General features: G+C 42.5%; 1 protein-coding gene across 1 annotated transcript; it reads left to right on the plus strand.

Moving 5' to 3' along the window:
• Positions 1 to 23,513: 23,513 nt before the first annotated feature.
• Positions 23,514 to 24,044, plus strand: LOC147425230 (uncharacterized). Its single transcript, XM_086500036.1, has one exon. The coding sequence runs from the start codon at positions 23,514 to 23,516 to the stop codon at positions 24,042 to 24,044; it is 531 nt and encodes a 176-aa protein (XP_086356162.1).
• The last annotated feature ends 1,428 nt before the right edge of the window (positions 24,045 to 25,472 follow it).

Below are 25,472 nucleotides of genomic sequence, written 5' to 3' on the forward strand. Positions count from 1 at the left end.
GTTCTGACAGCCAAAGAGCTTCATCACCACTTTTTGACTAGAGTATCTTATCTCTTGATGTATCTTATGGTTTGTTTGTGATCATATCATTGTATATCTTTGGGTTTTCCCCATATTTCTTGTTCTTGTATATGGACCTATGGTCGATTTTTATGTAATGCAAAGGGTCACAAGCCCCACTTTCTGAGAGAGAGAGAGAGAGAGAGAGAGAGAGAGAGAGAGAGAGAGAGAGAGAGAGAGAGAGAGAGAGAGAGAGAGAGAGAGAGAGAGAGAGAGAGATCCGTCTTCATGCTTTGATTCATTGGGATATACACCAAGCATTTTACATATTATTCTAGATACAAATGATTTCAAATATAGGCCTTCAATTGGACCTCTCCCAAGGGGATGGAGTTTTTACTACAATCTGTTACATCATGCTCTGGACCATGTGAAAGATTTGCGATCACATTCTGCGCTCACACTCTTCCCCTACATTGACAGCTGTTAGGATTGAGCTACTAAATACTCTTCACAGCTAGTGATATACTCGATGGTGGTTTTATTTCTATCCAGGAACCCGAGAGACTAGCTCTCTGTTCAATTATCTTCTGGTTTGGTCTCAGAGCATGAGATTAGTGCAAACTATCTAAGATTTCCGTTTCTAGAATCCCTCAAGCATAGGCTGGAGCCTCCTTGCTCCATTCTCAAGAAGAGTACTTGCAAAATACGAACATAGTAGCGAACATTGGTAGAACTCATATACAAATCATCGCTTGCTTCTCCCGACGAAAAAACAACATGCGATCACAAACTTGTCGCACACACTTGCAGTGTTGTCGCAGTGGAATCTCCTCGCGTAGTCTCTTCAATAGGGCATCCATAATTCCTTCCTAAAAGAGGGTGATAGCAATGAATTCATAGCCTTCGAAAGTTGGCAGAAATAGGGCAGCTATTGGTGCTTTCCCAAGGAATAGCGGGGGAGTGTGTGCCAGTAGAGAGAGAGATTGCGGCAGATTTTTAGAGGGGGAGATAGATTAATCATTGGTCTACTTTCAATTTTAGCCACAAGAAGCTCCCTGGTTTTTTATTTTGAAAGTAGAAGATTGCCCACTTATCAAGTGGGAGGTATGAACCTGCTCAACACTCAATAAAAAACTAATGAGCTGAAAACAATGCTTTCACAAACACACCCCAATCATCCCTGGATGCAATTTCATGCGTAGATTCGATGCAGGCATACTCCTTTACGGAAAAGCACCCACTTTCCTAGAAATCCCTCAAAAAGAAACTTGCTTTTCAAAAAGCATATGCATTTCTTCAAAGCTTCTCAGAATCCATCTTCATTCATGTGCTTGCATCTTATCCGTAACTCATACTTAGCTCGGATTTTAGGTGTAGAAGATGGAATATCCCCTTTACAAATGCTACCATTATTGATCTTGTGATGCCAGGAGGAACATCCATTACCCAGTCTCTCACAATAAGAATCTCTTGTGATGCTTTATCACACCTACCATCCAGAAAAAGATCCTTTCATTAGTTAACAAACCTTCCCAATGGGCTACAAACTACCCTTGTGACCGTGCTACATCAACCTCTTGAGCAACGGACTCAGGAGAAGATAACCATGGAAGAGCTAACAAGCGTTCAGGCTAAGGTAAACACCAAGTTCCCTACTTTCAAAGGTCTCTCCAGAAAGGACGCTGACAACCATGCTCGGAGATTTGTATCCCTCTGCAGGGGTCGTGGCATCAACAGATAAGATGCCTACCTAGTACTCTTCCCATCCACCTTGAATGGCTTAGTATATAAATGGTAGAGTCAGTTTGCAGAAAACCACTTTACGACTTGGGCCACATTATGACAACAATTCTGTGAAGCTTCCAGACTAAGGGACTTCCAAGAGGGATAAGCTGGCCAATTTGATGCTCTAGTCCAATGAGACTTTTGTAGAACTCATGACCATAACAAAGTCTTTGGTTGCCAAGCTTCCTCAGCACAACCAAGTGAATTTATGGTCAATAAGTGGGTAGAGAAGGCTCTTCCTAAGAATTCTCAACAAAAGCTCAAAAAGAGTCTGCGACCTGAAGCCACTATGGAGGAGTTTATTGATGCTACTACTAGGATAGAGGGGGCAAGTAAGCTGTTCAACGACTCTCCTCAGGTAGACGCTGCCTATGTACTCTTGGACAACATTAGGAAGAGAATGGGGTCTAGGAAGGCCTCTTTATTTGGCAGTTTAAGGGAGTCAAACCTTAATATTAATAAAGCATCCAAAGGACAGATTTTGAATTCAAATCAGCAAAACGGCTAGTTTATTTAAATTTAAATTTCCCCCCCAAAATCAAATTTAAAATGTAGCGGACAAAACCATATCATCTAACATATCTATGAAAAGAGCTTGGCATGTAGATTACATATCTATAATCTCCACTCAAATTGGAGATCATATGTAGAAGTTATGGAAGGCCGAAAATCATAAAGTTATCCACCCCCTTTTTTGGGGGAAAAAGTGCATCCTTTGACCACTCTTACACCTCTCTTACACACCCACCATTCTTGCACACATGGCATGCATCTATTTGTCAAAATGTTAATCATTTCCATAATCTCATGGCAAATAAAAAGACCCTCCTAGACCCCATCCTCTTCCTAATGGTCCATATGACCCCTAGACGTCTTTACGCAGGGAACTTGAAGCTCTAAAGCTCTTCAGGAGGAGAGATCCTTCTCTCTTAGTTAGGATAAGCCTCCACATCACGACGCTTTAAAGCGCAAGCTAGAAGAGCTCCGGTCTTAGCCAAAGACTAAGGCTATGGTCTAGTGTAGCTCACGCCGCTCTCCAGGGAACCGTCCACATGAATGCCCCCTTCAAGCTTATTGCCACTTTTGTGAAAAGTCTAGACATGAGGACAAGTATTTCTACTACCTAAAGGGATTGCGGAAAATACATCAAAGTCTTGTTCCTACTCTCCAATAGGGGTTAGCACCTACATCCAACATAGTTTCCCCCTATGGCCATCCAAAATATATGCCACCCTTTCTGAATACCCCTCCTATGGAAGGTATGCCAAGCACTTTTCCCTCTCAATTTTTTTATCATGCCAATGCTCCCTCAGCCCCTCAGAGCTTTTATACCTCAGCCTCTATCTCCATGCAGCAAGAGTAGAGACCACCTCATCCCTTGCCTCGTCCATCCAATCGGCCCATTTTATGCTACAGATACGGGGAATATGAACATTATCAAAGAAAATGTCCTTTACCTGAAGGGTCTTCTCCTTGCCATCATTGCCATGAGGCTAAGGACCACTATAATAATTATTATCCCAAACAAGCAAAGGGCATCCACGTCTTCAAGCCACGTCAGAACCAACAAGAATTCACATTTCCAAAGATCAATCTGATAGCAGTAAGCACCATCCCTCAGCCATCACCTACTACTCATGTGGTTACCCCTAAGGCCACATGAGGTGGAGGAGCCTGCTGGCGTCCTCGCTTGGGAACAAAGATAAGCTCTTGGTCTCAGGCTTCCAAAAGGTTCACCTCCTCCATCTCCACTTCCACAACCTAGTCTACTTGTCCCAACTATCAAGCCATTCAATGGTTCTAAGAGCCGACCAACCTCCATGCTATCTGATATTGATGGGAATTCATTGGAAGAAGTGGATGACTTGCAATAAATCAAAGTACCAGAGGAAGCCCAAATCGGAGGAACCAAGCCTACGGTAGAAGCTATCTTGAAGAACACCTTTCAGCAAGTGTCACTTTATGACATGCTCTGCCTCGATGAAAATATAAGAAGTAACACCATTAGTCATTGAGTCTCTATACCGGGGTGTTGGGCCTAGTGGTGGGCAACTCCCCATATAGCCCTCAGAGTCCTACATGATTTCCTATCCCATTGCTCCCCTCATTGATTACAGAAGTTCTCGTCTCACTGTATCTATTCTTGGGTGCCAATTCTCTATTGTCATAGTCAATGGTGGATCTAGCATCAATTTTTTGTTGGAGTTCACTATGTTGGATTTAGGTCTGCATCCTACCTGCCCTACTCCCTTCACAGTTACATTGGACGACTGGAGGATAGTCTACTCAGTGGGCATAGTGGACAAGGTGCCTCTGCAGGTACAAGACTTCACCTTTAGCATGGAATTTGTTGTGGTTTGTCTTCCCCAAGTTGATGGGAGGATTTCCTTTGCTCATCGATAGACCATGGTTGTGGCACACTAAAGCACTTCATGATTGGGAAAATGACACCATGTGGATACATACTCTTGGCTCCCCAGTGAACCCAATTCGATTTGAAGGAGATATGGATCCAATAGTTCATCATAGTTCTTTGTCAATGGAGTCCAAACCCGACCTGGAGCAACCTACTTAGAGGCATCTACCACATTGATGCCTTGCTATATGGTCTTTCTTCAACCCTTGCATGTGGATACACCCTGTCCCCCTGCTCCTCCAGCTGAAACTAGTGAGCCAAATCATCTAGAAGCAAGTTTGAAAGTCCGTGAGGCTCCTACCTCAGTTGCCCCCTTGATGGAATCCATCGGTCTTGGTGATCCTATTACACACCATAGAAGAGGGAAGAAATCTCATTTTATAGAGTTCACCCACGTCTCACCTTCCCTCTTATCTTCCTCTATGTCTAACTCTACTATGTTTGAGGACTTACCCTTGAGGAGATTCCACCAGGATGGTTACAAGAAGAGTACGTTGATTTTCACATCGATCAAACACCAACCCATGATGTCTTCAAGCTACAAGAGGCAGCAAAATCTTCATCGATGCACCCTTGCCACCTACACCTCCTGACTCAATCAAAGAAGTCAACTTGGGAGACCCTGACAACCCATCCTCTTGGCCACTTGGTTATGGGATCACCATGCACTACTCGAGCAGGTACTCTCTTTTATGCACTCTTTTAAAGATGTTTTTGCATGGTCTTGCAAAGATTTGAAAGGAATTCCACTAGAATTGGGTGTCCATACTATCCCTCTGGTTGAACGGGCTAATCCCTCTGGTTGAAGGGGCTAAGCCAGTCAAAGGCCAAGTCTACAAGCCCAACCCTAAGTATGTAGAAGTCAAACTAGAGCTAGAAAAAATGCAAGAAGGAGGGATCATTGTAGTCATGGAGAATTCTAAGTGGATATCACCTATGGTCATAGTGCCTATGAAGAAAACCAATAAAATCCACATATGCATAGACTAATGCACCCTGAATAAGGTAACTATCTCAGATGGTTTGCCCACTGGAATTGGAGCTGATCTCTTGAGACAGCTAATTCCAGTGTTGGAAGATTTCAGCTACTAGTGTAGGAAGATTTCAGACAGCAGATTGGACATGAATCAGAGACTAGACTGGAATTTGGATACTGAAATAAGAATCAGACTTATGTAATGGAATTAAGGTTCAGATTCAGATTCAGATTCAGATTCAGAAGACCAGACGAGAAGTAAGTATAACTGAAATATATGCCATGATTGGGATTACAGATCAAGATTACAGCGAATATGATTTACAGAGAGAAAGTACAGCCGACAATACCGCCAATGATTCTCAAGGACAAGTATAGCCAAGGTGCTAACCGAAATGATAATAATTGCCAACCCGATTACAATGTAATGGGCCCTATTTATACACTTCGAGTTTACTGTAGTAATTACCATAGTAACTACTAAGTAATTCACTGCCCATCCTCTAAGAAGACGTTCCCACATAGTGAACTATCCAGCCGTCTGCATCCTTCCCTTCTTTCTTGAATTTTGACAAGATTCCAAAATTTCTAAAAAATTCCCCTGTCTGATTCTGATGTGAGACTGAAAAATCCATCGTGTGGTTCTAATGTTGGGAATCCGGCTTGACCACTGATAGAATGTCCATACAAAGATTGCGAGTAGGCAACTGAAAAGGCCAAGGATTGCGAGAGGCAGCTGAAAAGTCCAAGGTGGAGCTCTCACTAGGCCAAGGTGGAGCTATCATCAGGCCAAGGTAGAGCTATCATCTCCCCCTGCCTGCTGAGGAGAAAAGTCGCCACTGAATTCTGAGATGGAACTACCCAGTATCCTTCCATTGGACCATCTTCTGTTTGCCCTTGGACCTGGACGGTGCCTGAGAAGTCCCAGTACCAGCATTCTCCTTCTGAATGAGTCCGTAAATGGCCTCCTGCTCAAGCTGATCCCGCCGGTCGGTGGTCATCTCTACTTCATAAGGCGTGAGGGAATAATAGGTTTTGGTGTCAAGATCATAGAGTGTACGCCTGCCTTTGCTAAGTCTAGTTCTGGCCAGCTTCTGATAATGCGAAGCAGTATGGATCCATCCTTTTGGAAGAGGCTGATTAGTTCTGACTCGAGCTTCGAAAAGAATCTCAACTATCTCTCTGTACTGTGGTGCCAGACCCGGTTTTGCTACAATGTCTTTTTCAGGCAATTTAGAAGATTCGATCGTAAGTTGTAGCAATTGAAAGTAATCCTGGTCACTCCTTTGACTTGAATCTTCCACTGGCCCATACACAACTGGATCCTATGCATCTCCTCTTTCAGTGCCTGAATGTCATTGATTTGGAGAGCATCATTGAACAACGTCTGCCAAGTCTTCTATTCCACAGTTGATCGCTCATACCAATCCTGAAGCTCATTAGCGATTTTGAAGTATGTGAGGCGATCAACTGGTTCTGGATGTTGAGGATACAGTGCTGGAAAGAATCTTGGCAGCTCTGTTTCTCTTGTTGGAACAGCATACAAGAGAACTGGAGAATCACGCACAAATTTTAAGAATTGAGAACAGCCTGGTTCTCTTGCTGCATCATATTTCTGGTGATTCTCACTAATTAGAACAGTGTTCGGAGAGCAGTTGCCTGCGCTTCTATTGACATTCTAGTCTAAGGTCCTTTTCTAGTGGCTGTCTGGTCCTCAAGAATGGCTTTGACTCTCTGATCCAAAACACCTCTTACAGTTTGCATTTGCACCAAAACTTCCTTGAGTCATACCCTAACATCCTTCATACATCGGTAAGTTGGTTTATTATCCAACAGAAGTTCCATTTCCAGGGCAAGGGAGTGACAATCTACAGTAGAGTGCCTTTGCCAGTGCGGGTTTGCCACTCTTTCATCAGCATTGAGTATCCATTCAGGAACTCGTTCCAGTAGCTGGACTGTACTGGGATGCACAGGTAGACGGCAAGCTTCTTTATCATAGAAAGCTGTTGATTTCCAATGTCCTACCATTTCCCTGGCTCCAATATATAGCCTTTGAAATCTTTCCAAATTAGACAAGAGATCATCATCCTCCAGATACTTTCTGGTTATGGAGGCCCGTTGATGTCTCAATTGCCTATTTAGGGTAATGAGCTGCAGTGAATGTTGATGATCAACAACTGGTCCCTCATCCTGCACTTTCATTTTCCCTTTAGCATCTCTGCTGAGCTGGGACTGATCTGCTGGCTGATTCCCAGTGTGATTGGGCTGCCGCTCTTCAGTCTGCTGGTTACCTGACTGGTGCCCTTCTTCCTGTCCTTCCTACTGGCCCTCATTCTGGCCTGGCTGGTCTGGCTGTGATTGGGCCTCCTTCAGTTGGCCCTGTCCCCCCAGTACCAGGTCCTAGAGGTGGAGATGGTGGTGGGGCATCATCATCATCCTTTGTATGCCTAGCTTCTTGATCATCCTCCTCCTGATCAGCTTCATCTTCCTGGTCTTCTTCTTCCTCATCCAGAGAAGTCTGCTGCTCAATATAATCTAATATAGCTTGATTCATCAGAGCATTATTATACTCAGTCACCTTGTCCTGCAAATCACTCTGCATACTTTCCATCAAGGACTTTAAATTCTCTAGATTGAAAACAGCATTGCCAGATGGATTTAAAATTTTAGCCAAGCTGTTATAGATGTATCTTTCAGTCAAAGAGGCTTTCAGAGCTCTATGGCGCATTAAATTTTTTTTGTATTCCGCCCACTTCATCCTGAGCATTGTTTTAGCCCGCTCTGCAGCTCTCAATACTTCATTTCATTGATTTTTGATGATCATTATTTCAGATTCAGCCTTAGCTAACTTTTTGTTTAACAACTCATTAGTCCTTTCTGAATGAGCTTCCAGTACCCTGTGTTGTATGTTCTGCTCTTCCCGGGATTTTTGGAGCTTTTCAATCTGATCTTGTGTCTCTGTCAAGTCAGCTTTAAGCTTTTTGACTTCATCTTCTGATCCAACAGCCTCCATCAGTTGTCCCATACAACTGACAATGGTATTCCAAGAAGACTGTATGAGGACTGAACATCTTTCTTTGAGTGTGGTTGGATCAGAATCAGTAGGCTCATATATTGCCACTGGAGCTATGTAGGGTAAAGTTGCATAATCAGCATTGCATAGCAAAAGATTCCCTTTCAATTGTTTAGTGTGCATTTGCTGCAACTTGTCCTATTTTACCAGTTGCAGAATGTTTCCAGTATTTGGAGTAGAAACTCCACCTGGTAGAGTCAAGGAAGCTGGACCTTTCCCTTTGTCTAGTTGGCTCTTGCCTTTGTCCCCTGACTGGTCTGCTATCTTCTGACTGCACTTTTTGCTACTGACTGGTTAGGCACAGTCTTCTGAGCAGATTGCTGCTCTGTCTGGCTCACTACAGCTTTCTCAGTATTCACTGTCTTGACCTGTCTTTCTATCTGCTTCAAAAACTCACTGCTTTTTGTCAGTGTAGTCTTTGGATTCTTTGAATTGTCAGCCTGTTCTACAGTTTCTTTCCTTTTCAGGTCTATTGATGTAGTTTGACTGTCCATTTCTTTGTCGTCTGAGGACAACAGGATGTTCTTCGGCTCAGAAATTGGCTTCTCACTCCAAGCCTTCTTTACCTGCTCATTAGCATCTGCAGCAGTAGCCCAATACAGGAATTGCCAAACATACCAAGCTTTGAAAACATTTTGAGATTTTAGCTTGGCAGTTTGCTGGAGTACATTGTGCGAGAGAATTTGACAAAGATTAATAGGAACCTGTGGATCCAATATCTTGGCCAACAGCATAGCAAACAGTTTTTCGGATACATACATTGGGTTGTTTTTAAGGCTTACTACTTCAGCTAAAAACCTGTAAGCAGTGGAAGCTTCCAGTCCTGCTACTGGAACTCCTTGACCACTTGCCTTGCACTTACGTTTAGCCGCTTCATCCTCCTTCAGAGCTATACTTATCTGCTGTGCAGTTGCCACAAAAGGTTTGGGCTCGTTGGGCATTCTAAATGCAAATGCTATGGCTTCTGATGTCAGTGACACCTTCCTACCATTTAACATGGCACTGCCATCTTCAACATCGAAGGAATCAAGAACTTGCTTGATGATGTCTGCATCAAAAGCAATTCTTGTAGCTTGCAACACAACTCGAAGATCCCATAGTTGTAGCAGAGTCATTGCTTGGTCAGTGAATACATAACGCTGGATTTTACTGTATGGTATAATGGGAAGGATGGGTTTCCTCAAGAGACTCCTGCATCTTCTCTGAGCGTTTCCTTCTACCCATACACTGTGAGGACGATGACGATGAAACACGCGAAGGAGAAGATGACTTACTTGTCGTGTCGAAGCCGTTTCTTGGTGTCGCTGGCAAGGCTAGCTGATAGTCAACTGTCTCTTCAGAGGTTGAGGTTTCCTCAAGAGACTATGGCCTGGGTTTCCTCAAGAGACTCCTGCATCTTCTCTGAGCGTTTCCTTCTACCCATACACTGTGAGGACAATGACGATGAAACAGGCAAAGGAGAAGATGACTTACTTGTCGTGTCGAAGCCGTTTCCTAGTGTCGCTGGCAAGGCTAGCTGATAGTAAACTGTCTCTTCAGAGGTTGAGGTTTACGACTGTAGCAAAGAAACCTCAGAGCTTGGCGATGGAGAATGGTTAACAGAAGGAAAGATTCGCGCAGGGGATTTATGAGAAAAAATGCTAACTCTCCTGACTGTTATACGTGTTTGTGCCATAAAAGCTCCACCACTCGCCGTTCCTAGACTTGTGTGCGTCGTTGCTGTCATGGCAGACATGCATTGGACAAGACTGCGACCCATCCTTGAAATAATTACTACTGGCGTGCCATTTGACCGTTGGGCGCTTAAAAATTGGAAAGTGTGTCCCCACTGATACTGGACTGATTTCCAGTCTGGCTCTACCATACTGGTACTGATTCTAAGGTCAGCCTGATCTGATTCTTTTGGTACTGGTTCTGAAATTGGAACTGGTTGCACATGAAAAAGTCCAAAAATGTCTGATTCTGGTATCTCTTGATCAACAAGTTCCAGTTCCTTAGTACCTTGTTCTGGCCCGGTTTCTCTGGCCTCTGAATAAGAAAGTTTGATCTTGGCCTCATTATATACTCCTGGCAACAACAATCCAGATAAATATTTCAGTCTGACTGTGCCATTGGAGAAGACCCAGTCTACCTCAAATGGTCCTGCCCAGGTAATCTTCAGGTTTGGCTTCTTCTGACCCAGTCTAGACTGATATAGAAGCACTAAGTCTCCTTTCTGGAATTCTCGAACTTTAATTCGGAGATCATGCCAGTGCTTCCTTCGTTGTTGAACAATTTCTTGTTCCAACATAGCCCTTTGCCTGAGTTCATCTAATTGCATCAGTTCATCTAGCCGTTTTTTAAGATTATGGTTGATGTCTAAGCCATACTTCACAGCCATTCTTAGACTTGGGATCACAAACTCCATAGGAACCACAGCTTCAGTGCCATACACCATTCTGAATGGTGTCATTCCAGTAGTTACCTTATAAGATGTCCTATAAGCCCGTAGAGCAGTCTGAAGTTTCAAATCCCACTAGTCTGGTTTCTTTTGCACCACCTTAGTGAGAATAGTCTTTATTGTCTTGTTGCTACTTTCAGCCTATCCATTGCATCTGGGATAGTAAGGAGTAGATTTTCGATGCTTGACTGAAAGTATATCCAATAGGATTTCCATAGTGTCATTGATAAAATGTGTTTCTTGATCGGTCACAATCTCTACTGGACATCCATATCGGCAGACAATATTCTCAAATAGAAACCTTGCAGTTGACTTGGCTGTGTTGTCAGGAAGAGCCTTAGCTTCAACCCACTTGGTAACATAACAAGTAGCCATTACTATGTACTTGTTCTTCCTGGGAGTAACCTTCTTAAAAGGTCCCATAAAATCTAGTCCCCATTTCATGAATACTCCCAGTGGTTGTACTGGAATCAAGGGAGTCATATCTGCAGCTGTTGGTCGACCCATTCTTTGGCATATGTCACAAGTTTTACAAAAACTTCTGACATCAGCAATTAGTGTTTGCCACCATAGATCAGCTTGTAGAATCTTCTTATAGGTTACTTCGTTGGAAAAGTGTCCACCAGATTCACCATTATGCGCTTCTGAAATTACTTGCATTCTTCCTTCCATAGGGACACATCGTCGAAGTATACCATCAACACCCAGTCGATAAAGTAATCCTCCTATGATAGTAAATTTCAGGCTTTTTATGATTAGAGCTTTCTTCTGATTCTACTTCCAATCCTCTGGAAAGGCACCTTGGGAAAGGAATTGATAAATATCATACCATTCATGATCCACTAATTCTTCTACCTCTAACTGAAATAAATCAGCATCCATTGGTTTATCTCTCAAGGGTGATTCTGAATATCCTTCCGTACTCCTTGAAAGAAAATCAGCTCCACAATGGTTTCGGCCAGGTTTATGGAAAATTCTGAATTCAAATTCCATAAGGAACATCATCCATCTTATCAGCCTGCCTTGAATGATGACTTTATTAATCAGAAACAGAAGAGCTTGATGGTCCACATAAAAATGGAATAACTTTCCCAACAGATAATGCCTGAACTTTGTAGCGCTAAAAACCATTCCAAGGGCTTTTCTCTCAGTAGTCGTATAGCCTTGTTCAGCCTGACTGAATCTACGACTGGCAAAATAAACCGGATAGTCTGTTCTTCCATCTGGCTGAGCTAATATTGCCCCCATTGCCAATCCCGAAGCATCTACATGTATGTGGAAATTAATATCCCAATTTGGCTGCCTAAGGAATGGTTTACTGGTAATGGCTTTTTTCAGATTCTGGAAACTCTCCTCACATTCAGCAGTACAGTTGAACTTACTGGTCTTCTTTGTAAGCTCATATAGTGGTATTGCTTGAGAAGCAAACTTGTGTACAAATCTTCTATAGAAATTCACATAACCCAAGAAAGAACTCAACTCTGAAGCAGTTCTGGGTGCTTTAGCTTGCTGAACACACTGTATTTTGTCATTGTCCATCTCTATTCCATTGCGGGAAACCACATGTCCTAGTAGCTGTCCCTTCCAGACTAGAAAAACAGATTTGAATGGATTCAAACAAATCCGCTTCTCCTGACAGTGTTTGAAAACCATTTCTAGGAATAGAAGGTGCTGTTCCTCATCTGAACAGATAGTGAAGTCATCCATGAAAATGGTGAGGAACCGATGAAGGAATTCATTAAACATCTCCATCACACACCACTGAAAGGCAGCTGGTGCATTGCACAGGCCAAAAGGAATCACCACATACATGAAAGCTCCCCACTCTGTGATGAAAGTGGTCTTGGCTCTATCTTCAAGAGCGATCTGTAACTGGTTATAGCCGCTATAACCATCCATGAAGCTATACATTTCATATCCTGCGATCTCATCAAGCAACATATCGGTAAAAGGAAAGGGAAATGGATCCTTAATAGTTTGGGCATTTAGTTTCCTATAGTCGACACAAACTCTCAATTTTCCATTCTTCTTGGGGACGACGACTATGGGAAATAGCCAATCACTGCTTGCCACTTCCGTAATGAACCCAGCCTTGAGAAGATTATCAATCTCCTCCTTGACCTTCTTTGCATAGTTGGAGTTCATCCGGTATCTTTGCAATTGTACTGGCCTAGCATCCGGTTTCAGTGGTATTCGTTGCTGACATACTTCAGGATCTACTCCCTTCAGATCTGTATGTTCCTAGGCAAACACGTCTTTATAGTTCTGGAACATTTTCCGTGCCTTTTCCTTCATTGCCGGGTTGAGGTGCTTGTTAACCTTGATCATTCTAGGATTTTCCTCTGATCCTAGGTTCCACTCTTCTACTTCTTGGTTGTCTGGAAGCAACCAGTTTGGTCCTCCTCCTTTTCGTTTGGTCGATTCTTCAGCGAAATCCCAGGATGGTCCATTCATTTCTGAATCAATATTTTGATCCAATGGGTACTCTTCAGAACATACTGGTTCCTCTACTATACCAGTATCAGCTGGTTCCACCATCCTTCTAGTTAGCTGAACTGTTCTTTCCCCTGTATTGACTTCAGTAAACTGATCAGCGAATTGTCTTTTCTACTTGTCAGCCTGCTCTTTATTCAGCAAGACTGCATTCAAGTCAATTTCTGCCAAAGGGAATATGTTCATAGCCGCTAGCATTCGCTCGATCTTCTTGTCTTTGTACTTCTTACATAACTCCTTCGGCCTCAGTTCCTTTTTCCAGCTCCTGGTATTATTGGTCTGGATTTGGATTCTGCCACTGGCCCCTTCTATGGTCAAAGTTTGGTTTGCATAGTCATGAATAGCATGTGCTGTTCTCAACCATGGGCGCCCTAGTAGCATCCCATATGCTCCCTGCACATCCACGGCTAGAAAACTGGTTTTGAATTTCTCCCTCCCAACTCTTATCTGCATGTTTTCAATCATACCCATCGCCTGTACGACTCTATGATCTGCCATTTGTACTTTGAATGGTGCTGGTTTCATATTAGTGGTACCCATTCTTTGCTGAAGATGGGCTCCCATTATGTTGACTCCTGCCCCTCCATCCAGGATAACGCTTGAGAGAGGTTCCCACTGCTTTCTGACCTTGTAGTCTACCTAAATAAGTGGAACTTCATCATCTCAGACAGCCGTCAGGTCCACTATTCTGGCCTCTGCCTCAGCTTTCCTGCACTGTCTGATAAAGTTGGCCACCTCAGGCAAGGTTTTTCTTATATCCTTCAGCTCTACAATCAGCTTCTGAATTCCATCACAAATTTTCACATGAATTTCTTCTCTCTCTTGGTCTGAATGATTGTCAGAGCTTGAATAACTGGTATATTCACACTACCATTCTTCTTTTGCAGTGCTTCCACTCTTTCCATCTACTCCCATTTCATCAGCTAGTCCATGTACCACAACCATCATGGTCTCAGTCATGGCCGGTACTGACTGATCTTTATCAGTCGATTGGGCTGGTATCCTCTGAATGACTCTAGCATCGGAACTTTCTGGCTACTCTGGCAGCTTCTTGGCTAAATCCACCGTGATTTTTGTTGCTAGTTCCCTCTGCTCTTGCCACTCATCGACCACCTTTTCTTTACCTTTGGCCTTCCAAACTTCTCTTTGTTGTGCCCACTTGCTGCTGTTAGGATTGACTGGTGATTCTAAAGTTTCTGGGATTTCTTCAATGACTACCCCCTTGCTCCTGGTAACTACCCTGACTGGGACTGGCTGACTGGGACTGGCTCATTTGACTTAGCCTCAGTAGTAGTCGTTACAGGTGCATCTGGGCATTGGGCTGCAAAATGGCCATACTTCCCACAAGTATAGCAATTCATGCTCCTGTTCTGGAAGTTGCCTCTTCCTCTGTCTCTGCCCATTCTTGGTTGGTATCGGCCACGTCCTTGACTAGTACCACTGGTACCTGGTCTCTCTTCTTGAGCTACTTTGACTGGTTCTACCTTCACTGGTTCAGTGTAGGCAACCACTGACAGATATTTTCCTTTCTTAAAGTGGTGAATTCTGATGCCACAATTATTCCATAGGTGACCAAAGGCCTTGCAGTAGGTGCATTGTGGATATTCAGTGGAGATATGGTCCTTGGATTTGCATCTTGAACACCAAGTCTCCATCTTTTGAACTGGCTGTCTTGTGTGGCTAATTTCGGCAATCTGCCTAGCCATCTCTTCAATTTTCTTGGTCCAAGATCCCTTCTTTGATTTCTCTCTTGCTTGTTCATTAGAGCTTCTCTCGGAGCTACTGGACACCTCACTGGAATCAGAAGTTTCAGTAGTAGAGCTATTGCTACTGGTCCTTCGCTTCTTGTGGCTCTTTTCCTTCTTAGCCTGCTGTTCCAACATTAATGCCCTTTGAACCAGATCATTGAATTTCTTGCTAGGGTCTGGTACCTCTTGTTCCCTAAGCGTGAAGACTGCCCTGTACTCAGCCTCAAAACTTGAAGTGGCCACAGTAGGTTGCTTCTTACTCAACCATGATATACATGAATTGCCAAGCATGAAACAAAAACCACTTGTGGACACTTGTGTGTCAAAACAACCAGCCCAATCTGAGTCCGAAAAAGCATGTAAGTCTGGCGGCAATGATCCCCCCTTGGGATAAAACAAGCCAAGATGTAAAGTGCCAATAAGGTAGTGGAAAATCCTCTTGACAGCCTGCCAATGCTTAGACCCTAGGCTATGCATAAATCTGTTGACTTGTGAGACTGAAAACTGAATATGTGGCCTCGTGTTGCATACATAAATGAGACAACCAACAACAGTTTGGTAAAGAGTGACATCAGCAGGATCGCCAGCATCATGTAGACTCAACTTCAAACCTATTTCCATGGGAGTGGCAATAGGTTTGCAATCCTCAAGTCCAAACTTACATCGCAATATCTCTATGTAACTTTTCTGACACAAGGCAATACCACCATCACACTGCTTAAACTGTATACCCAAGTAATGATGCAACAGCCCCAAATCTTTCATCTTGAAAGTGGCATTCAAATTAGCCTTAAATTCAGCAATATGTCTCTTATTTGGTCCAGTGATCAGCAAATCATCGACGTACAGAACCACAATGAGAAGTACATCACCCTCACGCTTTACATACATGTGCTTTCTGTTGGACTGTTACGAAAGCCTCATTTCACCAAATGAGTGTCAACTTTCTCATACCAAGCATGAGGAGATTGCTTCAACCCATACAAAGCCTTCTTACATCTGCACACTTTGTCCTCTTGTCCTTTTATGACAAAACCGCGAGGCTGTGTTACATAAACTTCCTCAAATATGTCACCATTTAAGAAAGTAGTAACAATGTCTGATTGATGTACATCCCAACCAAAATGAGCTGCCAATGCATATAGAAAACGCACAGTAGTCATACGACAAGTGGGAGCAAAAGTCTCTTCATAATCTATGCCTTTTTGCTGTGCGTAATCCTTTGCAACAAGTCGAGCCTTATGGCGATCGATCTCACCATCCGGCTTGCGTTTCAACTTGTAAACCCACTTTGTACCAATGGCCTATTTGCTAGGAGGCAAATCACATAAAGTCCATGTGTCATTTTCTATAAGTGCATCATATTCTGATTGCATGGCAGCCATCCAATTTTCTAAATTCTGTGCTTCATCAAAAGACAGAGGGTCCTCAACATCATGTAAGCTAGACACAGCCAAAGCATAACAATCTGATGCATAAGATGCATGGTGAGAGCCTGAACGAGTACGACTAAACAAAGGTGCATCCAATTTACTGTCATGCAAAGTGTGCACCAGCCATTTTGGCATATCTCTAGCTTGCTCATTTTCAGCCCTTTCCTCATCAAGTACATCGTGTACATCTGCATCAGTAATAGACTGATCTGTAACATTTTCAGAAACCCCCATAGGCTATACATTTGCCTCTTTGGAAATTACATTTGTATTTCCACCACTGAAAAGAGGCAACAAAGTGTCATAAATGTCCTGTGAGCTTACATTACTGTCTCTAGTACATGACAGCAAGGGCTGAATAGAATCTTCCACAAACACTACATCCCGTGAAACCAGAATATGCTTCGTTTGCAGATGATATAACCTATAACCTTTGCTTTCAGCACTATAACCAACAAAAATACATTTGATAGCCTGATCATCCAATTTTCTGCGATGTGTTTGTGGCACCAAAGCATATGCCAAACATCCAAAAACACGCATGTGCTCAATAGAAGGCTTTCTATCATGCCATGCTTCATATGGAGTAATAGACTGCAAAGCTTTCGTAGGACACCTGTTAAGTACATAAGTGGCACACATGATGGCCTCAAGCCAAAAAGAATATGGCAAAGCTTGACTTTTGACCATACATCGTGCCATTTCCTCTCAGTGACACCATTTTGCTGAGGTGTATAAGGCACTGTACATTGGTGTTTTATCCCACGACTAGCCAGAAATGCATTGAATTCATGAGACATATACTCCTCCCTCGATCGGAACGGAGGGTGCCCATAATACATTTTGAGACATTTTCAGCCATAGCCAGAAATTGTTTGAAGCACATAAAAACTTCGGACTTCGCTTTAAGCGGAAATACCCATGCATTCCTAGAGTAATCATCAATGAAAGTCACGAAGTACAGGTAATTGCCCAAGGACGGAGTTTGCATGGGCCCACAAACATCACTATGCACAAGTTGCAACCTGTATGTGGCCCGAACTGAACCATCCTTTGGAAACTTAGAACGCTGCATCTTACCAAAAATACAGCCTTCACAAACATGTTTGATAGGTGCTTCAAGAGGCGGCAAAGAAGCAGCCATATTAGATTTCTGCAAACGCAGCAAACTGGCAAAATTCAAATGACCAAAACGTGCATGCCAAAGTTTTGCATCCGAAATATCCCTTGAATCTGCAACAGCATTTGCAACTTTTTTTTCACACTTGTCATACAAAGTGAGCTTATACATCCCACGACACAAAACGCCAGATGCAACAATTTCATCACCAAAACTGAGATCATGAACTGTACATCTGTCATCCACAAATTTGACTACAAGTCCAAGTCTAGCAAGTGCGGATACAGACAAGATATTCTTCTTGATCCCAGGTACATAAAGTGCATCAACAAGTGTGAAGGAACTTCCATTTGCAGCAGTAAGCACAATCTTTCCAATCCTTGAACCGGATAAGAGGCATTGTTGGCACAAGTGGCTGAATTCCCACGAGGGACAGTCTCGAGAGAGGTAAACAATTCATGATGTGAGGTAATGTGCTTTGTAGGAACACTATCGAAATACCAAACATGTGAATCTGCAGCAACTGACAAGCATGCATCATGGACAACAGGATTGTAAGTGCATTCTGCACTAAAAGCCCATCCTGCATCAACATCAGCATCACAGTCTCCTTTCACAGAAGACTCAACAATGGCTGCATTTGTAGTGGAACCAGCATTTGCAATGGAACCACCCTCTTTCTTCTTAGCCTCTTGGCCTTCAACTTAGGAGATGACTTGATCAAGTGATCATTAGCTTTACAATAATGGCAATGCATCTTCTTTTTGCCCTTATCACCAGAATTGCCAGACGAAGTGCTGCCAGTAGAAGCATTAGGAACATAATTTTTGCCACTCGCAGCAAAACCATAAGAAGTGGCTGCATTGCTGTTACCACCCTTTCTTTGAGAAGCAATAAAAGCCTGTTCTACTGCACGGTGCCTAGTCTTGTTTTTTCTGGAAAGTGACTCTTGCAATAGCAATGTGCATAATGCGTCAAACTTGACAACTTCAGGATTTCCTTGGGTCATAAGTCTCCAAGTACTAGCAAAATTCTGGTAAGAATCTGGTAAGGCATCAAGAACAGTCTGCACTAGGGAACTGTCTGAAATGACTTCACCTCTGCAAACATCTTGAACACATCTGTGTTGTTGTTGTCAGCCATGGTAGATGCTGCACCTGATGTTAAAACTACCCGAAAATAGGAGAAACATAGCGGGAACAATAGGTACTATATAGCACAAACCATAGAAGACTATAAGGCATCTGTTATGCAGAAAACGACACTGATAGAATTTTTGCACAAAATGACAAAATTGCCTCTACAGACCTGCCTGTAGTCGAAATGAGTCCGAAATGAGCCCGAATAAAAAATCTGAGCAGACCAAGCCCTACACCCCCCCCCCCCGAAATATTTGTTGACCTGCGAACGCTCGCCAAAGCTCACTGAAATCGGAGAAAGTGAGCAGGCGTATGCTAGAGCAGCTAGCAACTAAGCCCAGGAGGATGCAACCTGCTCTGATACCAATTGTTGGAATTAGGGTTGCAGAGAAACACACACAGCTTGGAGAAGACGAAGGAAGGTCAAGGCACATAATAGAGAGTGTATTACTTAGTGTGCAATGGAAAGATAGATAGCCCTAGAGTGATGGGCGTATATACAATGCACGAGGGAAAAAACCTCCTAAAGAGGGAAAAAATGCCCCGGCGGTCCTAGTGTGTTCACACACATCACTACCACATGTATGTGGTAACAAAGCTCAATTCAAACAAATGTCATTTTTTTGTCAATGAAGGTACACTTTTAGGCCATGTGGCCTTTGCTAAAGGTTTAGTGCCTAACCAGAGAATATAGTAGCTATCTTGAATTTTCCTCCTCCTAGTGAGTGTGCGAATGCGGTGCATGTGTGAAGAGTGAGACAGTACACAGGATATGGGTGGAGCTCCCAAATCTCAGTGTATGAGCACAGTGTGAGAATGAGTGAGAGATTTTTATTATTTGTATGTATAAAGAATAAGGAGATAAATGTGGGTGGCCGTCGGACACTGGCCGGCAGACACGGGCAAAGCTTGGTGAGGCACACTGCCTTTGTGAGTGCGCAAATGCAGTGCATGTGGGGAGAGTGAGAAGGGGGGAGAGAGAGAGTAAACAGGATGTGGGTGGAGCTCCCAAATCTCACTGTATGAGCACAGTGTGAGAATGAGTGAGAGCTTCTTATTCTTTGTATGTATAAGAATAAGGAGATAAATGTGGGCAGCCGGACACTGGCTGGCAGACACAGAAAAGCATGGTGAGGCACACCACCTTAACCTAACATTCTCCCACTAAAGGCTGTGTGTTGATAAGCGGCGAGAAGACTAGCTTACAACTAGTATATACAAGAGGTGAGAGAATACGTCTCTCAACCTATGCCCACTGGCTCACTCTATAACCGCTCTAGTGTAGATGTAACATGCATACCACTAAGGCTAGAGCTACGATGACACTCCTGATGCAGGTATTGAGTGACAGCCTGCATGGCTCCACAATGCACAATGCCAGTGTCAGTCATCGCATGACTGACAACTCCCACTGCAAAAGCACCAACGGCATAAGCAAGATCAGGTTTCAAGAACAAAAGGTCAGACATGAGAGACCCAAAAGACAACAAAACATGCACTATGTGTGCCAACCTGTCCCTGTCAGCAACCTTCGTGCCATATGCATCCTCATCAGGAACCTCATGTCTATGCATCATCATGTCAACATCATCTGGCAAAGGCATATCTGCTAAGAATGACTACAAAACCAAAAGATCAACACCACTGCAATCACACACAGCTATCTGAAGGACACTGTCGTCCTCAAACATATCAGACGCATCAAAGAATAATGCATCGGTCTCTAGTTCAATAGATGTCACCTCGACTGATGACTGGCCAAGCTGTGCATCCTCAGAGATACCACTGTTTGCGTGAACGTCACTACAAGACAAATGCGTAACCTGCTCTTCACTACGTGTAAAACTACCATATCACGTGCGTCCAAGACATCTTTGTAAAACCCCTTATGTGTGATTTTTTAAAGGAATATAATATACCCTTTTCTTTTAAAATCTATAAGTTTTTTTCAAATTTGAAAAAATAATGCCCTTCTGTATATATATTTCTGTAAGTTTCAAGAACTTTAAATACCCTTCTCAATAGGTGACTTCCCCGGGAAAGTGACATGCCCATCACATGCATACTCTCTATCATCCATTAATGCAAGCATCGCTAGTGATGCTCTATCGGGCAAGATATCATAAAAAGGCAAAGAAAAGGGTCCCAAATTGGCAAGGGCCATACAAAGTACAAGAGATTTTACCACGAGGAGCAATACAATTAGCCACTTTGGATGGTGTTTCCTTGTCGCTTGTAAATGGCTCAAGAATAAAATGCTATTATCCCCAATAGTAAGTCACATGTACCTTTATTAATTGGTTTTAGTTCCAGTATCCCCATCCTCTCAGCAGCCCCATTCTCTCCATTCATTTAACCTCACCTAGAGCATGTTTCCGCTGCAAACCCATCAGCCTCTTATATGTCCATCTGTGTCCCAACAATTCCTCCCCTTAAACTCATTTCCTTTCGACTGCGACCACATGTGCTCTGTTCTATCATAAATTTTCTTGTTTTTGGATCATTGTTTCCATTCAATTTTTCTCGTCTTGTATTGTGAGTTGGTTCCCACAACTGGCCGTTCTCTGATCGGGTATCTTTCTCATGGAACTTCCACTTCACATTCTCATTGGTATTACTTTTGCAGTGTCCCTTTGCCATTATTTTTCAACCACTTCCCTGGGTTCGATTTCTCTCTAGAAATTGATTATTACTCTAAGCATGCATGGGTATATCCGCCTAAAGCAAAGTCCAAAGTATTTATGTGCTTCAAACAATTTTTGGCTATGGCTAAAAATGTCTCAAAAATGTACTATGGGCACCCTTCGTTCAGATCAAGGGGGGGAGTATATGTATCATGAACTTAATGCATTTTTGGCTATTTGTGGGATAGAAAACCAATGTAATGTGACGTATACACCTCAACAAAATGGTGTTACTAAGAGGAAAAACAGGTCTCTTTCGGAAATGGCACAATGTATGGTCAAAAGTCAAGATTTACCACATTTCTTCTAGCTTGAGGCCATCATGCGTGTCACTAATGTACTTAACATGTGTCCTACAAAAGCTTTGTAGTCTATGAATCCTTATAAGACATGAAATGATAGAAAGCCTTCTATTGAGAACATGCATGTTTTTGGTTGTTTGGCATATGCTTTGGTGCCACAAACACAGCGCAGAAAATTGGATGATAAGGCTGTAAAATGTACTTTTGTTGGTTATAGTGCTGAAAGAAAAGGCTATAGGTTGTATCATTTGCAAACAATGCATATTTTGGTTTCACGGGATACAATTGTGTTTGTGGAAGATTCTATTCAATCCTTGCTATCATGTACTAGAGACAATAATGTAAGCTCAAAGGACATTTATGACACTTTGTTCCTCTTTTTAGTGGTGGAAGTGCAAATGTAGGGGTTTCTCAAAATGTTACAGATCAGACTATTATTGATGCAGATGTACATGATGTACTTAATGAGGAAAGGGCTGAGAATGAGCAGGCTAGAGGTATGCCCAAATGGTCGGTGCATACCTGCGTGACAGTAAATTGGATGCACCTTTGTCTAGTCGTACTCATTCAGGTTCTCACCATGCATCTTATGCATCAGATTGTTATGCTTTGGCTGTGTCTAGTTTATGTGATGCTGAGAAACCTATGTCTTTTGATGAAGCACATAATTTAGAAAAGTGGATGGTTGCCATGCAATCATAATATAATGCACTTATAGAAAATGACACATGGAATTTATGTGATTTGCCTCTTGGAAAAAATTCCATTGGTACAAAGTGGGTTTACAAGTTGAAACGCAAGTTGGATGGTGAGATTGATCGCTATAAGGTTGACTTGTTGCAAAGAGTTATGCACAACAAAAGACATAGATTATGACTCACAGCGCATTGGCAGTTGCGAGTAACCCAGATGTCATGCTCGCACAAAGCACATTGAGGTGCATTAACACTATGTCAGGGAGAGGCTCTCAATAGGAGAGATTAGGCTCTCAACAGGATAGATCAGCTTGGCTTATGTGCTAACACAAGACAACGTTGTAGATCTTTTCACAAAGGCATTGTCTCATGATAATTTTGAAGCTTTCTACAAAGCTTTAAGATTACTCCCCTTTGTCGACTGGTCATGTCCTCAAGGCATGGCACTTCTCTATACTCTATGTGCCAGCTCTTGTTCACCGCATCACTCCCAGGAGGGGGGACTTGTTACCATATATATGTGGTAGTGATATGTGTGAACACACTTAGAAATGTCGGGGCATTTTTTTCCTCGCTAGGAGGTATTTTTCCTCATGCATTGTATATACGCCCATCACTCTAGGGCTGTCTTATCTTTCCATTGCACACTGAGTAATACAATCTTTGTTGTGTGTCTTGAGCTTCCTTCATCTTCTCCTAGCTGTGTGCGTTTTCTTGCAACCCTAATTCCAAAACCTCATCCACACTCCCCACCTCGATGCTAGTCTCTCCGCAAGAACCTCGGAGTGTACTTTGACACTTGGCATACCACATGATACTATCACCTACTTACAGGACTTGGGTGGCGGCTCCTTTGGTACATACTTCCAAGTAAGAATTGATGGTATTTTTTATCTTCCAAGAAAAAATACGTATGCAATGAAGTAGTATCGAGGAATGCCTGGACAGAAATTGAAGTCCTTCAAGGATGAGGTCAGCTTTGATCTTTGACACAAGGGGATTGTGTGTAGAATTGCACATACATGCAATGAGCCTTTGATAGCCATTTTTCCTTACTTCAATGAAGGAAGCATTGAGAAAATGATGCACAGTCTACCTTTTTAGAAAGGTACCTTTAGCTCAATTGTGAAGAAGGAAGAGAAAGATGGCACAGGTTCAAGTAAACGTAAGGTAGCTAAGCTAAATCAAGGAGAATTAACTCGAGTCATGGCCTTTGTGAACAATCTACCAAATATCATAGCTGCCTTAGCACACACAATGGCCTATACCCATCAATTGGGCATTGTTCATTGTGACTTGCATCCTTTCAATGTTATGCTGGATTCTACTAGGGATTCAGATCCTCAAGTTGGGATCATTGATTGGGGATTAGCAATGAGACCTGCATCAGAGAGACGACAGTCACTCAATTGTTGTCAAAGCAAAGCCCATAAGACTAAACCTTGGATTGCTCCAGAGCTATTGAAGGACACACATAATGACCATGTGTATACCAGAGAGGTTGATGTCTATGCATTAGCATGGCTTATTGATCAAATGGTCAAGTTTTGTAGAGAGTTGTCTATAGAATACAATACCGATTGGCTAGCATCTCGTTCATCAAGTGAAGCATACCATATTCAAGAGATTGTAAAAGCAGGGTATCTTCTACAAGAAAAGAATAGAAAATCATTTGAAGAATTGTATGCAGACTTATCCCACATGTCTTGGATGGGAATAAATGTCTGCAGCCATTGATAGAGATGATGCCAGCCATTTATTGAGTTAAACTGTTTTTCCTTGTAGCAAGATGTTAGCCATCAAAAGTGTAACTTTCTTTTGGTTGGTCATCAAAGATGTATTTGTTTTGTTGGTAATTACACTAATCTTTGTCGATTCTTTTTCAAGGCAAGCTCGAAATCTAGCTAAGATTTAGTAGAAATTTGGAAAACTCCCTCTATTGGAGCTTGTAAACCCTTTGTTTTATATGCTTAAAGTGTTTTATATGCTCGAGTCTCAAAGAGTTTTATATGCTTCAATCCTTTTTTTGGGTTATACTCAAAATTTGGAGTGGTAGTGTTGTATCAACTCAATAACGAATCTACATTAAGTCTTAAGCCGTAGGTTTTCTTTTAAAGTCTCAAAGATTCCTTTCTTTTCAAGTTTTTTTGAAGTAGCAGAGATGGACATTGTGAGTGCAGATGTAGTTACAAACTATGTAGTTGTTTGCAAGTACTCTTGTTTATGAATGGGGATTGTCTTTACAGATAAGCAGACTCGCGTATGGCCATCAAAGAGATTGCGATTAACCTAAATGAAGGGCCAGGACAAACAAACACACTTGGTTTTGTTATGGGGAGAGAGGGAGCCACATATAGGGAGATTAGAGAAGATATTGACTCTCGTGGTTTAGCTTCAAATGACTATAGATTTCTGGGAGGCTCATGCATGTTACCAATAAGTGAAAAACAAGAGGAGATATGGAAGGTGACCAGTGATGAGGTGACAATAGAGTACAAAATTGGTGTTGCATCCCCTACAAAGAGCCCTATGGTAGATTCTAGTGGTGCATCCAAAGAGGTGGATGGGAGATCCTCAACGTGTCAGGCAGCAACAAGTGAGACATGTCCCTTTAGTTCCTCGCTCGATGCTTCTGTGGAAGAGAGAGAAGGAGAAGTTCATATGACGAGCATTCTTGCTACACGCTGCCAAGTCAAGAAGTGGGAACAATATGTGAAGATTGCCAAAGAGAAGTTGCGATTCAAAGGGCACTCTAATAGGTTACTCTAATGTCAAAGGATAAAGATGGGAGGGCTTTGTTTCAAATGGTGCAAATAATGCAAGATCGCATATGGACAGGAGGTCCAGATACCATATACAATTTTATGAATTCACACTTAAAGACCATAAGTCACATGTGATCCATGGGTCTCCATGAAGCAAAAAGGTTGGACTCCCACACTGCAAGCCTAGAGGATTGGATTATTACTAGAAACAAAGAGAAGGTGGTTGAGGCAATGGAGCAGGTCAATGCATTTGCAGAAGAGAGGAAATCAGAATTTGACTTGGTGCTTGAGACAATTGATGACTATAAGTCTACCTCTAAAGTCTTTGTAAAGTGCAATGTTGATGGAAAAAATGGATCCCCCTATTTCCAAAGACAGGGTCTCTCAAACAATGCATGAT

This window comes from Adiantum capillus-veneris, chromosome 25, assembly GCF_014529385.1.
Source record: "Adiantum capillus-veneris isolate H3 chromosome 25, ASM1452938v2, whole genome shotgun sequence".
Taxonomy (NCBI): Eukaryota; Viridiplantae; Streptophyta; class Polypodiopsida; order Polypodiales; family Pteridaceae; genus Adiantum; species Adiantum capillus-veneris.

What these genes read in the sequence shown, in the direction of transcription:
- LOC147425230 (XM_086500036.1), top strand. Translation starts at nt 23,514, where the DNA reads ATGGCCTTTGTGAACAATCTACCAAATATCATAGCTGCCTTAGCACAC.